Here is a 16,065-nt window from a genome sequence, read left to right as displayed (position 1 = left end):
TAATTCAAATTTAATCCTAATCCCTTATCCTTCTAATTTTCAAAAAAGGGTAGGGTTTATCAGATTTTAATTATTCAAATTTTGAATCATATTAAAATAAAAATTAAGTAAACTAGAAACCCTAGGGATAAGCATAAAATTTATCAAAAATAAGGAGGTGGTGGCTAGGGTTCCATAAAACCTTAGCCAAGTCGAAATTTTAGCCTTTAGGGTTTAATTTCCATAAACCCTAATTTTTGATCAATTCATTTTAGCGCACGATCAAATAGAAAACTAAGGTTTTGATACCACTGATGGGTTTTCTAGGTTATAAAAATTTTACATGTAGCAGAAAAAACACTTAAACCATTAAGTTCACATGCAACCTAGAAAGGATCTATGTTTTCTCTATTGATAACATCTAACTATGAATATCAAGAAACCCTAAAAGAGAGGCTATAAAATCGAAATTCATATTGGATTAGGGTTACACACCTTTGGATTATTATTGCAAATGATGAAAGTTGAATCCTTCTTTAAAATCTTGGAAAGCTAGCACTAAAGGAATGGATGCCTCTAATGGCTTGTACCTAAAACCCTAGTAGCAAGAAGACTTGAGGAGAGAGGAGGCTTGAGAAAAGTTTCAGCTCTATGAAGGCAAGAAGGAGTGGACGAAAGCTAGGGTTTTGGGGATAAGGACCAGATTAATTAATATAATAATCAAGCTACCTTATCTCCTTATCCTAAGCCTTATGAACGAAATTTCTACATTATTCCTAGCCAAATTTTGTTCACCCCATCCCATGGGGTTCTAGAAGTTTTTTGCTTCCACTTTCAATAAATAACCAAACAGTCCCTATACTTTTAATTAATTCAATTAATCCTAAAATTAATTCCAATTAATTTCTGATTAATTCCAAATTAATTATTATTATTTATTATTAATATATTGATCATATAATATATTAATAAACTATTTATTCCAATTTATTAATCATATAATAAAATCGCAATTCAATATTTTCCTCCAAAAATCATTCTATCCAAATACTAGTTTTGAGGGCAACCCAAAAAGAACTTTGCTTCTAATTCAAGAATATACCAATTTAGTTATTGGGTTAGACACCTTAATCCAACACTTCATCTAAGTCTCCATTTAAAAATGCGTTATTAACATCGATTTGTATAAGAGGCAATCATATTGTGCAGCTAGAGTTAACAGAACTTTGACAATAACTAACTTTGCTACTGGTGAATAAGTGTCAAGAAAGTCAACTCCCACCTGTTGATTAAAACCTTTGGCAACCAATCTTGTCTTATATCTTGCGATTGTTCCATCTGATTTCCTTTTGATCTTGTATACCCATTTTGATCTAAGAGGTTTTCTGTCAAATGGTAATGGGGTAACTTTCCAAGTATGATTTGCTTCTAAAGCATTAAGTTCTTCTTTCATTGCTTAGACCCATTCTTAGGATTTTGCAACTTTTTTTTTCCGAATTTGATTTCATTGGAAAAAGGATAAAAAGTTATGAATTTCTATATTTTTAGTTTTTTTTTTATAAAAAATAAGTTCTAAAAGTTAAAAAAAAGATTGGTTCATTACTTCCTTGGTTAATTATGGTTCTCTATTGAACCTCACCATATATATATATATATATATACAAATAAAAAAATTATATATAATCCATATGTTTATTATGGTTAATTATGGTTCCTTGGTTAATTATGGTTAATTATGGTTCTCTATTGAACCTCACCATATAATTAATCCATATGAATACAATATGATTACAAATAAAAAAATTATATATATATATATATATATATATATATATATATATAATTTTTTTATTTGTAATCATATTGTATTCATATGGATTAATTACTTTTCATTTATTGTAATATACAAACAATGACACTGGATTTCAAGGTTTGTGATCGAACACAATTTCATATGTATATGTATGATTCGTATACATTAATTGTTCAAGTGATTGTGATTATTTTAATGCATCATCGATCTAGATTCATTTTTAATTTTTGTAAAAACTTAGTTTTAATTTTCTTAAGAAAAAACATCATAAATGGTCCCTGTGGTTTCCCAAAATCTGAAGCTTAGTCCCCGTGGTTTAAAAACGTCATAGATGGTCCCTGTGCTTTCAAAACTTTTGACGATTGGCCCTTATTGCTAACTTCGTTAAGTTTCTCCGTTAACTAAAGTGCATTTTCGTCTTTTCACGATCACAGGGACCATTTATGATGTTTTCTTTTATTTAAAAAAAATTAAATAATAAAATTAAATAATATGCAAAAAGGGGGTCCCATCTCTCTCTCTCTCTCTCTCTCTCTCTAAAAACCACTCGATCTCCTCCGCCTAATTTCACCGTCACCACCCATATCTCTACATTTTTTTTGTGAGACAACCAACAAACCACCGTACCTCCAAGATGCCTAACTCGATCTCTCTCTCTCTCTCTAAAAACCACTCGATCTCTCTCTAACCCAATTATCAACAAAATAGAAACATTTATTCATTTCTCTAATTAACAAAAGTTTGTTTGTTAATCTCTTCAACTTCAAACCTTCATCCCTACACTTCCCGTGTTATCTGTTGGATTTCATATACTAAGTTATGGTTGAATCGTCGTGCATTCATTCATAATAAATTATCAGATGAGCTATGCACATAAAGTGTTCGGTGAAATGACAGAACCAAAACATTGCCCTGTTGCAATCAACTACAAATCAAAGATGAATCGATGGTGTCTTCGGTTCTCTTACCGATTTCAGAAAACCTCAGAGGTTAAATCCTTTGGAACACGATCATCTTCTGGTCTGAGTACCGGTTAGTGCCATCGTCTTCTTCAATTGAGAGTAGAGGTACACATCGATGCATCTGGTGAAGGGATTTAGCAAATAGGGTTGATCATTTGTTTGTAACTCTTTTCCATGGAAATCAAAGCTATGACGGTAAGATAGCCAACCGAAGAGATGAAGAAGCAGACCCAAACGAAGACGTCTTCTCCAAATCAGGTACCGAATGAACATTATGACTTTAATTTACACATATGCAACTCGATTAAAGGAAAGACGAGGATCCTTGAAAGCTATGATCTGTCTAAGATAGGAAAAGGGTTAGTTGTGATTGACCAGATGGAATGAGGGACAACAAACAAGCAGACGATGTAAGAGAGGAAAGGGGTTAACAATGCTTGTGGTTCTTGTGGTTCTAAACATCTGATGACATTAATTGGGATTGAGTTGTAGATCTGAGAAGTTAATGAGAGAGAGAGAGAGACCCTTTGTTTATTATTTTATTATTTTATTTATTTTTAAATAAGAGAAAAAACTTCATAAATGGTCCCTGTGATCGTGAAAAGACGAAAATGCCCTTTAGTTAACGGACAAACTTAACGGAGTTAGCAATAAGGACCAATCGTCAAAAGTTTTGAAAGCTCAAGGACCATCTATGACGTTTTTAAACCACACAGACTAAACTTTAGATTTTGGGAAACCACAGGGACCATTTATGATGTTTTTTCTTTTTTTAAAAACGATTAATATTTGATTGTAATGTAGTTTTGATGGTTTTATACCTAACAATAGGTATATGACACCCACATATTCATCAAGCCTATATATATATATATATATATATATATATATATATATATATATATATATATATATATATATATATATATATATATATTCAAAAGTGAATATGTGGATGTCATGCATATAACATTGCATATGAAACCATTCAAAACAACGTAGTTTTGAGAAAAAATCACACAAATTACTTATCCTTAATATTAGGTGTTTAGTTGTATGAGTTTCCATGTCCGCTAATATCTTCATTTTCTCTCATGAATTAAAACTCGAGGAATTGGTAATACAAATAATATTCACTCCAACCAGGCTTTGTAATGATCAAAGCATAAACATTTAATTTATCTTCGTTGAGGGACTCACAAAACATTAATTATTTTTTATATTTAATTTTTTTATTTGTAATCATATTGTATTCATATGGATTAATTACTTTTCATTTATTGTAATATACAAACAATGACACTGGATTTCAAGGTTTGTTGTCGAACACAATTTCATATGTATATGTATGATTCGTATACATTAATTGTTCAAGTGATTGTGATTATTTTAATGCACCATCGATCTAGATTCATTTTTAATTTTTGTAAAAACTTATTTTTAATTTTTTTTAAAAACGATTAATATTTGATTGTAATGTAGTTTTGATGGTTTTATACCTAACAATAGATATATGACAGCCACATATTCATCAAACCTATATATATATATATATATATATATATATATATATATATATATATATATATATATATATATATATATATATAATGCTTTGCCTTTTGAAAACCGAGTTGTAAAAACCAATACAACTGATTTGTAATTTAGTTGGATCGCATCTGAATTTAATTTAGATTATTTCGATTCATGTATTACACAAGTTTCCTACTATGTGAAATTATGGTGAATAGAAATTAAAAGGGTTGGGTACATTGGTAATTTCGAGAAAAGGACAAAGGCCCTTCAATTTTAATTTTTAAGAGATTGGGATTTCAATAGGTTGATTAATGATTAGTATATGGTTGTCATGTCCAACTCAATTGTAGGGGCTAAAAGGTCAACGAAAACCAAGGAATACTAATGATTCACTTTTAGCATAAGTCGAGCCGGAGGGAGGCACAACTGGGACAACCGGACAATAAATGTGCGTATGTGATTGTGCTCTATTGGGCTTGCTAAGTAGCTAGAGAATTGAATGAAAAATTCACTTCAAATGATTTTTATAAATTGCAAAAGAACTAAAACAAAATTGCACATTGCAATCCGGCCATAAGAATCCATTAGCTATGAATATGCTTGCCACTGCCTTTATGAACTCTTCTCCATTCCATGGCATGCCATCAGGCAAGCTCGGATCACACACAGGGAACTTACTTGCGCACACCATGATTAACACGAAACATGTTTCTAATTGGGGTTTGCAATATAAAGCTCCTACAAAGGTAGATGCTAAAAAACTTGGTGCTTTGGATTCAAACATTCTCGACCAGGAGAAAGAGGGTCCAAACATGGTTTCAGATCTTGGTTTAAGAAAAATGATTCAAGATGGCTTTATATTCCAAGAAAAAGTTTGTATTAGATATTATGAAGTAGGGCCAGATCAAACTGCTTCCGTAGAAACAGTAATGAATCATTTGCTGGTACATATTCTCAATTTGTAATTTAATTCTTATAAAGTTTTTATTTTATTTTATTTTATTTTATTTTTTTTATTTTATTTTTTTAAATTTTCAATCTTTTTTTGAGGTGTGTACATGCTATTATTCACAATCTCAAGCTGGATTCACAGGAAACAAGCGTTAATCATATGAAGACAATTGGACTGATGCATGATGGCTTTGGGTCAGAAGAGATGTCCAAGAACAACCTAACTTGGGTGGTGGCAAAGACACACATGGTAGTGGACCGTTATCCAACTTGGTACCATCCTCATCTTCATCTATATATGTCATTAGGTTATAACATGAAACCCATGGTTATAAAATTAAATGAATTTTGATAGTTAAAAATCATAATTATTAATAAATTATTTTCACCAAGTTATTACGTAACAAAGTTATGTGATTGTTATGTAGCTTTATAATAATTGATTCAAATATGTGCGTTTTTAAGATACATAAGATATGAGATATTATGTAATGTCATTTAATGAAAAAAAATGATTATATTATATAATGAAATATAAAATTGATTTACAAAAACAAACACACTAACCTAAGTAAATGAAAATTGATATATGGAAAATTACAAATTAAGTTATTGTAATAAACATATATAAAAAAATATAAAAAATTACAAATAAAAATTAAATTAAATTGTGTTACTAATAATATAAATTTTATTTTAAAGTTAGAAAAATTACAAGGTATATGTATGGAATATATAACAATTGAAATAGTGAAAATAATATTATTATTACAAATCATATAAAATATGTAAAATATATATAAATACTTTCAATTATTATGTTAAAACGATAAAAAAAATTAATTAACTATGTTACTAATTGTAATAATATTAACAATAATTTAAGTGAATAATATCAGTGAATAATTACCAAAATGTTATATTATCTCGAACGATTTCTACAATAATTAATATTGTCCTCACTAAAATTTTGATTCCTCACTTAACCCTATATATATATATATATATATATATATATATATATATATATATATATATATATATATATATATATATATAGAGAGAGAGAGAGAGAGAGAGAGAGGTTGCGTAAAATAAAGATCTTGAGATTCAACCCCAGCTACATAATCCACATCTGCTGCTCTAACCCTCCTGCATACCGGCCTGACGGGTAGGTTATAATCATAAATGACGATGTAGCGCCGCCCGTTCCTTTCACCTTCGTCACATTCCCCACCACCACAACCACCACCGCCACTACCACCACCTCTATCACCAACTGACCCCACCACTGCCACATCCGTCACTTATACCATTGCCACATTTGCCACCACCACCTTTTCTTCTACTAACCGTTATAATCATATATGATTACTCAATCTGTGAATAAACATATATGTATAATCATTTATAATTAGACATATACGTATAAACATGTAAAATCATATATGATTATACATTTCTGCCATACAATCATTTATGATTAGGCATACATCACTGTTGTCGGTACGCTGAAGCGTTAGAGTGGCAAATGAGAAATATGTGGTTGAGGTTGAATCTCAAGATCCCTATTTTTTTTAACTCAAATGAACCGCCCCTATATATATATATATATATATATATATATATATATATATATATATATATATATATATAAAAGGTAGAAGAAAAAACACCTCGCTAAATTATTTTATGTTTACGTGCATAACGTGTAATCGTATCCTTGAGTCCTTATTTTGCTCCATGGATGAGCAATGCATATGATCGCGCCGAATCAAAGTATTTCGTTTGATGTTTGTTCCCTTGACGAAATGTGAGATTGTAACAATCGAATCAAAAGTAAAGATTTAAGTCAATGATAATCTTTACGAAACCAAGAGTCTTCTAAAGTATGCACAACTTATAAACGTTATCAATTTTAATCAATAAATTCAACCATGAAAAATATATCAATGTAGTGGATTATGCTATGGAGAGCCTAGTGAGTATAAATCCTAAGTGTTAGGTATTAGATGGATTGTATATAAATGAACAATCAAAATACAAATGAAAAAACCCGTACCTCATTAAAGTAAATAAAACACCAAAACTCCAACTTGGAGGAGGCACTTAGCATTAGTCAAAGTACATTGTGATTATCAACAAATCACATGATCTCATTTTGAATCATTCTAATATTATCTAACTTTTTATCTATTCTGATTATTTCTCTAACTCTTTTATCTTTTCTTAATCTTTCTAATTATGTAAACATTCTCAATTTTCTCATCATTCTCAGTCATTCTTGGTTCTCTTTGTTTCCTATCCAATCTATCTAAGATATGGACCTCTCAAGTCTTAACCCAACCTATTGCATGAATGCATGTAATCATATTTAACTTTAAAATATATTCCAAAGTCATACTCCAAACATAATCCAAAGTCAAAGTCATAATCAAATAAGAGTATATGAACTCACAATCAAAATCCAAGGTATATAAATCCACAATCCAAGTTACAATGGAATACAAAAACATAACTGATAGTCAAAGCAATCCACCTTCAATAAATAGTGATTCATGAAAACATGTCCTTAGTTCAATAAAGGACGTCCTCAAATCACAAACTATAACATCAAACAAAGGAATAAGCATTTTGTACATATAGTATCTAAGAAATATATATACATATAGTATTGTAAAAAAAGGGAAACACAAGTCAAAATACTCTTAGAATGGGGACAAGTATTCCAAGGTAAGAGTACTCACCTCAATGTAGCAATAACTCATTACTTTTAATTCCAAATTTTATGAGCAACTTAATCCTCGCTCGAACATGTTAATTATTAGTGTGTGTGTGTGTGTATATATATATATATATATACACACACACACACATAGAGAGAGAGAGAGACACACACAAACACATATTATATGATTAATAAACTTTCTTACGTCGCAATAACCCCAAAACTCTCATTACTCATCACTAGGTAACTAATAGAGGTAACCAAAAGCAAGTCCAAAATTGAAAGACCAAGATTCAAATGGATTAATAATATGGGTCAAACGGGATCAAATGGACACAGAGCCCATGTGTTTTTATGCCTATACATACACACAACTCGTAGGCATCCTACTAATAACCCAAAAGTCCATATTTTCTCTTTTAGGCATTGCACTTTGAATGAGGTTCTAATGCTTCAAAGGTGAAACCAATGGGACTTAATGATGATTAAGAAAAATTTAAAATAACCCTTAACATGAACATTTCCAACCATAAATTTGAGATTAGATGATAGAAACTCTAAAAACTCAATAAAAACAACATTGGAGATATAATCTCAACATTAGCACTTTCATAACTTTTGACTTATGGAATTCAACCAAATTGAAACCAAAACATGATATAAAACTTAACACACCATAGATTAAGATGATATTAGGGTCTAGGATTTAATCATTATTTACCATTAAGTTCCAAGCAATCAATGACACACATGGAGATCAATAATTCATCAAAAGCTCCAATGACAACAATATAGGCATGTTGTTCAATATGTTCTTATATGATGGATATATTAACATAATTTAAGCTATAAAAATTTCCATCGCATCAAAGGAACACTAACATTCAGATTCATGATAAATAGGATTAGAAAACACCCAAAACAACACAATAGAAGCATAATACTCTCCAACACTCAAAGGACACTATGATTTTCAAAACAAAAATTAATCAATGATACGATAAAACAATCCAGACTAATTAACATCCAAATAACTCAATTCAAACTAATGAAAATTAAAATCCAAATTTTAGCTCATCAAAACATGTCACGTAGAGCAAATGTCCTTTAGGGTTTCAAACTCTACATCTTGACGCGACATTTAATAGGAAAGAACTCGTCACATATATCTGCTTCATCAACCCATATTTTGTTTCTTTGATTCCAATCTAGTTTTTAGTTTTGCTTCTTTTGTCAAAGAAACTCTATAAATTTGCAAAATAGCAATTCTAAGCATTATAAGTACATTTTATCTTTAATTGCATCAAAACACTAAGATAACACACAAAATATATGAATAAAATAAGTGATATTAGTAAGATAAAAAAAATTCATGAAAATATATCGATAATGATTTCTAATTGTAAAAGAATAAAGAACTAGTAACTTTGATATGTTTTAAAATAAAAGTTACTCAAAAAACAAATAAGAAAAATGATGATGATTGGACTTTAAATGATTGGTTGTCATACTTTCTAACTTTTTTATGGTTTGTATTCGAAACTTACTAGCCTTTAAACCATTAGGGATGTGTCCTGTTAAGCTTATTAGTCGGAGCTTGATGTACTTCGTATGCTCAAATCCTTTATAGGGGCGACATTGTTCAAATTGATACTTGGAAATCTGCACATGGGAAAAATGGTGTGTGTTGTAATTTGACGTTTTGTGATTGCAAAACAGGCGAGATATTAGTAAGAGCTTCAAGGTATAAGTTGATCTTTTGTAAAGTGATTACTTAAAACTTGATTTTGCTATATTAATTTTGTAAACATGACGATTTAATTATTATACTATCTTGTAGTATTTGGGTGATGTTAAATAAAAATACACGAAAGTTATCCAAATTCCCAAATATGGTTCGAGCTAAATTAGAGCAATGCTTTGTGGATACACTGCCTACGGTCAAAGAAGACACTAGAACATGGTCAGAAGAAGCGGAGAACATTTATGAACATATTTGCAAAGGTTTAATGGTGGGTTGATTTTGACTACTTTCAAATATTATTTATATATGCTATTTGTTATTTACATGACTTTCTTGATTCTTTTTATACGCAAATATTAGCCAAGATGGAGCGATTTGGATATTAACCAACATGTGAACCATGTGAAATATATTGGGCTGGTTATTGAGGTAATTAACCTTTTTTGTTATTTTAAGGATGAATGACAATGGATTATGACACTTAATTGTTATTGTAGAGTGTTCCAAAGCCTATTGTGGAGAACTATGAGATACATAGCCTGACTCTAGAATATTTTCGAGAGTGTACCAAGGACAATGTACTACAATCCCTCACTTCCATATTGGGGAACGACAAGGGCATAATAGCTAATGTTCACTTTGTTGATTGCCACCATTTGCTTCAAATTGGTGGTGGCGGTGGTAATATCATGAAAGGAAGGACTAGATGGAGACTGAAACACAGCAAGAGTCAAGGCTCTGGAGCATCAGTTCGTTCTCTAGCTAACGGAAGTGTCTAACACCTAATACAATGAGAGCTTATTTGTGGAATCAACTCTCCTCGATATATCCACCTAATTAAACGTGTTTAGGTTCTTGATCCAAATGATTGTAACTTTGAATTGAAACTCATGACATGGTTCTGCTTATTTTTTATAAACCTTTTTGTTATTATAATTTATAAACATAAAGGCATCTTTGTGCTTACATATACATGAATAAATATTATGGGGTTCAGAATTATTTTGGTTCAGAGTCTAAACAAATGGATTATAACTGTCAGCGTGAACGTATATCGGACATTTATGTAACCCTTTTAGTTATGAAATTTTTATTCGTTAGGTTTGTAATATTAAATAGCATTTTTGTAAAGGTATTCCTCTCTAGTATTTCCTAACATCCACAACCACCGTGAGTTTGTGAATTTGCCACCACTTAGGCATCGCGACACGTGCTTTCTCTTTACTATGTCGGTAGATACGGTACGGATGAATTTGTGAATTTGCCCCTCATTCGATCCCCAAAATCTACTTTTTAGGCCTCCGTTTTTAGTTTTCCCCGGTTTCGGTCTATTTGTGTGATTTACATGATATTGACAGTATATATGTCAATTATTGGATTTTTAAATTTTCTTTGTTTATTTTTTTTGGAACGGGCAAATATATGTATAAATAAAAAACACCTCACATCAAGGCGATGCAAGGGGAAGTACAATACAAAAATGGAAAAGAAAACAAGAAAATTACAAACAAAGAAACGGACCAAGATTCCAAACTCTCTGATCCATGTTTTTAAATGAACCTCTATGTTTACACCATATGAAAGTTATTGATTTTATCTTCTCCACGGTATTCGCCGGTACAAAGGGAATGTTTTTAAAAACCCTTTGATTCCTGTCATTCCATATACACCATAGTCCTCCACATAAGATCACGTTCAACATGCTTCTTTTCTTTTTGCACTTAGACCACCGAGATATGAAGAGTAACATATCGTTGACCGAATCGAAACCATCATATGAAATTTCACACTAAGATAAAATCGAGTTCATGACAGCTTTCACCAATGGACATAAGAGAAGGATGTGATCGCTCGTCTCTTCATCCAAGTTACATGACCCACATATCGTCAATGGAACTGGAACTCCCCTTAACTTTAACGAAATTGATGATGGAATTCTGCCAAGCTTCGCTCTCCAGATAAAGCATAAGATCTTAGTCGGTATCACTCTACACCATTCGAACGGACCATCACAAACAATGTGACTCACCATTTCAATCTGTTCGCGTAACACTCTCACCGAGAAATGGTTATCAAACACAAAGTCAGAAACCCAGCAACCTTCATTTGGTTTCCAATACACAATTTCTTTGGGATCAATGTTGAGATTTTTTAACGCAGGCCTGATTTTGACTATATTTTTCCAAACACCCGATCTAGATCTGGTGGCAAAAATAGACCGATGTCTTCCATCTAAGACGTGAATGCATCAAATGACTTTCGACCAAAGTGCAATGTGTTTGTTTTTCAACCGCCACATCCATTTAGCTAATAGAGAAATGTTCAGACTCTTAATAGATCCAAGCCTAGTGACACCCACCCTTTTTGGGGAAATAAGTGTTTCCCATGCAACCCAACTAATCCTTTTCTTATCCAGGTTGCTGCTCAAAATGAATCTCCTTCTAATTTTCTCAAGGGTCTCAATGATACCATTTGGAACAGCAAAGATGGACATAAAAAAGGTCGGGAGATTGCCAAGTAATGCTTTTGCTAGGGTTAATCTACCTCCGAAGCTAAGTGTTTTTTCTTTCCACAACGAGAGTTTGAAATGAAACTTTTCGATAATTGGTCTCCAAGCGTTCTTCAGATTCATGTTTTCACCCACAGGGATACCCAGGTAAGTAAATGGGAGAGATGATGGTTCACAACCAAGAGGAGCAGACCAATTCAATACTTCGCTAGGAGATACACCCACACCAAACACTTTAGACTTACTAAAATTAACTTTCAACCCAGACGAAACATAAAAGCATCTCAAGATTCTCGCTAAGTTGGCAATGTTGCGTCTCGACCATTCTCCAATGAATAAAGCGTCGTCTGCATAAAATAAATGGGACAAACAAATGTTAGAGTTTGGGAATTTTATTCCGTCAAAAACTCCTTTATCAACCGCAGTGTTCATCGCCATATTCAACCCTTCCATCGCAATGATGAATAAGAAAGGGGAAAGCGGGTCGCCTTGTCTCACTCCTTTCGTCATAGAGAATTCATTGGTTGGGCTTCCATTAATAATCACAGGTGCTCGATATACCCAATTCACAGAGTTAAAAGCTTTGTTAAAGTCCGCCTTAAAAAGAAGCATCTTCCTTCCTTTTGATTTTTCCCAAGAGCAAAGCTCATTAACCACCAAAGGGACCTCGAGTATATTTCTCCCCTCAACGTATGCGGATTCAACCTCATCAATAACACAACCAATGACCTTCTTTAGTCGAAGTGCCAACAATTTTGCAATGATCTTGTATATGGAACGAATCAGGCTTATCGGTCTAAAATCACCAAAGTGAAGTGGATCTTTAGTCTTGACAGCTAAGGATATAAAAGAAGAATTACAGCCTCTGGTGATTTTACCTCCCATTTCAAAGTATTTGATCAACCCCATGATGTCGCCTTTTAGCAAGTCCCTGTATTTTTTGAGGAATTTGAAAGTGAAACCATCAGGCCCCGGAGACTTGTCGCCACCACACAACCACACTGCATTTTTTACTTCATCAATAGAAAATCCACCTTCTAAGAATGAGAATCCGTTTCAGAAAGCTTACGAAAACCTGCGCTGCAAAACAAAGGTCTGTATTGCCAACTTTCTCTATATTTCTTTTCGAAGAATTTAGCGCCCTTCTGATTTATCTCAGATGGATCAGTAGTCCATGCTCCGTTTGCTATAATCCCATGGATGTGATTTTTTCGGTTTCTGTTATTCACATACCCATGAAAAAAACGCGTGTTTTCGTCTCCCTCTACCTCCCATTTGATTTTTGTTCTTTGCTTCAGGTCTAAAGCAATAGAACTGGCATGTTCTGCGATTTTATGTAACATACACGTTCAGTTATCGTGTTTTGTTAATTTAAAAATAAATATTATTGAATATTATATGGTTTTGAGCATTGAGTTCTAACAAGATAGTTTTATGAGATTTGAAGTAAAACTATGTTTAGAATCATTCGGAAAGTATTGGAAGTCTTATGAGATTTCGATCAAAAGTCAACTATTGAAATTAACGAAAATATAAAGTTAGAAATAAGTAAAAATAATGTCATTGAAAGTTGTAGATTATCTCGTTAGAAACACTTAGGCAAAAACCTCATCGAAATCCGAGTTATGACGAATAAGTTATGACTTATTGAAGTTTCGCGACAGAACCGACACGACGCCATATGACGTAAAAAGTGAGTTTACGATAAACTACTTTTTAGCTTTAGTGATCTAAATGAAAGTCGTGGTATTCGTTAAACCGAGAATTTTCATAAAAAGAACGTCCAAATTTGACTTCGTATGAGGAAGTTATGATTTTTCTAAGAATCGGCATAGCAGTACACAGCCCGAAACTCGAAATAAAGATCGAGTGATTTTTAGCCGATACAACTTAAACGAGAATCGAAGGTGTTACACCCCCAAACCAGAACGGCAGAAACGTTCGGGGGTGGAGGACGTCGTGTACAGTATTATAACAATGCATAATAGTAAAACAAGCAACAACATCATCCATTGCATTAATAATATAGTTTATACATGTGTGTTCTGTGAATAGTTGCAAGACACCAAAAAAATAATATCAAAATAAAAGACGAGTCTTGAACATTCTCCATCTTCTCAAAACCTGGTTCAGTGTACCTGTCTACTGGTGACCTGAGAATACAAGTTATTTTGAAATAGTAGATCAGCATTTAAGCTGGTGAGTTCATAAGTATTTTAGTGTCAAGAGTTTGCATCTGTTTTATGAAAATGTTTGTAAGTGTTTTGATGTAAAAGTTTGTATACTTCCTAGAAAATCCTATATTTTCTACTAAAATGGAAAGTAGTCTTCTACCAAGACCCGACTGTTTTGTATGTTTGTTTTCTCGTAAAAATGTATGTTTTCCCAAGTTTATGACTATCTTTACTAGAAAATAGTTTGCATTACTCGATGTGAGAATATCACTATATGAATGTAATGGGAAAAATGAAGATGTACAGTGGTATTGTATAAAATAACTACTGGAGTACTAACTACCTTAAAACCAATAAGTTAAATTAAGGTCAAATGTGATGAGGTTATAACCATGCTTGATTGACTAGTATAAAACACGACGATCAAAAGATGTCGAAATGGTATGACATTTGTCACCCGTAGACCTGCAGGTCCCACTGTAGCTAGAAGCAAGGTGTAGGATGGTCAATCTTGTATAGATCTATACACAAACTCACGATCTCCCTCCAGGAGACTCTGGTTAGAAAACGTGACACAACAAGTATATTGCTATGCTATAAAATAGTGGCTCACATTATTGTTATCTTGTTCTTGTTATAGAATATATGTTCTTTCCTGTTCCTGTTATAGTATGTATGTTCCTTTCTGTTCTAGTTATAGTATGTATGTTCCTTCCTGTTCTAGTTATAGTATGTATGTGTTGGATATAGTGTCTAAGTCCATAACTTTATTTGGTATGTACTTGACCCGACCCGGCATGGTCCATTTGGGTTGCATGGCATTGCGATACTTGGATAGACTAGATGAGAGAATAAGGCACTTATGATTATTAATATATTATAAGTTCTAATATATTAATAATAGTATTATTTAATTAGTATTGATCAAGTATTAATCTAGTATTAATTTGGTGATCAAAGTGAGACTAATTAAATATATAGGGTTGATTATGACAATCATCAATTCTTTTATGGTGGATTAATGATCCATGGTTTATGGGTTTGGTTATAACCATATGGAGCTCCATAGATAGTCCATGGGAGTTACAAACCCATGGGTCATGAGAAATCAAGAGTCATGACAATTAAGGGCATTCATGTGTAAACCCTAATTGTGACAACACTATAAAAGGAACCCTATGGCTAGCAAAATCGTGACCTAGTGTTACTAGAGAGGGCATAACCGATTTTGAGTGCTAGAAGTATTCTCTCAAGTTATTCCAAGTCTTGTGGTGTTGTGTGAAGCATTTGAGGCACAACATTTGGGGTGCTAGGCTCACAAAGTCTTGAAGGAATCCAAGCAACAACAAGGTATGTATTTTTACTAGTTTTATGTTCTATGTAATCCCCATGCCATGCTAGTTAGGAAATAACCTTGAAAAGAAATTTGCATGTATATAGAGAAAACATAGATTCAAGGTTATTAGGGTTGCATGTACACTTAGGAAGTGTTAGAATGCTCAAAAACCCATCAGTATGTTCCTTCCTGTTCTAGTTATGGTATGTATGAACTGACTCATGTAAGTTTCACTGATCTAGAAATAGTAAGTAGTAATCCTCTAAACTATACCTATTATAGTTTACTAGTATGATTGTTTGACTGTTACTGATTTGTAGAAAAGACTCAATT

The 16,065-nt window shown here is 32.3% G+C and overlaps 1 protein-coding gene across 1 annotated transcript; it reads left to right on the top strand.

Annotated features, from left to right (window-relative positions):
- The first annotated feature begins 4,832 nt into the window (after positions 1-4,832).
- LOC145110864 (palmitoyl-acyl carrier protein thioesterase, chloroplastic-like) lies at positions 4,833-10,715 on the top strand. The gene is made up of 6 exons (XM_079047181.1): positions 4,833-5,234; positions 5,384-5,514; positions 9,600-9,713; positions 9,810-9,981; positions 10,074-10,142; positions 10,211-10,715. Exons 1-6 carry the CDS (start codon positions 4,881-4,883, stop codon positions 10,490-10,492), a joined length of 1,122 nt encoding a protein of 373 aa, XP_078903307.1. The 5' UTR covers positions 4,833-4,880; the 3' UTR covers positions 10,493-10,715.
- Positions 10,716-16,065: the final 5,350 nt, after the last annotated feature.

This window comes from Lactuca virosa, chromosome 5, assembly GCF_052849685.1.
Source record: "Lactuca virosa cultivar CGN04683 chromosome 5, Lactuca_virosa_CGN04683_v6, whole genome shotgun sequence".
NCBI lineage: Eukaryota > Viridiplantae > Streptophyta > Magnoliopsida > Asterales > Asteraceae > Lactuca > Lactuca virosa.
The sequence above is the reverse complement of the archived record's forward strand: the minus strand, read 5'-3'. Positions and strand labels throughout refer to the sequence as shown.

What these genes read in the sequence shown, in the direction of transcription:
- LOC145110864 (XM_079047181.1), top strand. Translation starts at nt 4,881, where the DNA reads ATGAATATGCTTGCCACTGCCTTTATGAACTCTTCTCCATTCCATGGC. An exon ending in ATATTAGTAAGAGCTTCAAG is followed by an intron (nt 9,714 to 9,809) that starts GTATAAGTTGAT and finishes ACTATCTTGTAG; the next exon opens with TATTTGGGTGATGTTAAATA. An exon ending in ATATTGGGCTGGTTATTGAG is followed by an intron (nt 10,143 to 10,210) that starts GTAATTAACCTT and finishes TTGTTATTGTAG; the next exon opens with AGTGTTCCAAAGCCTATTGT.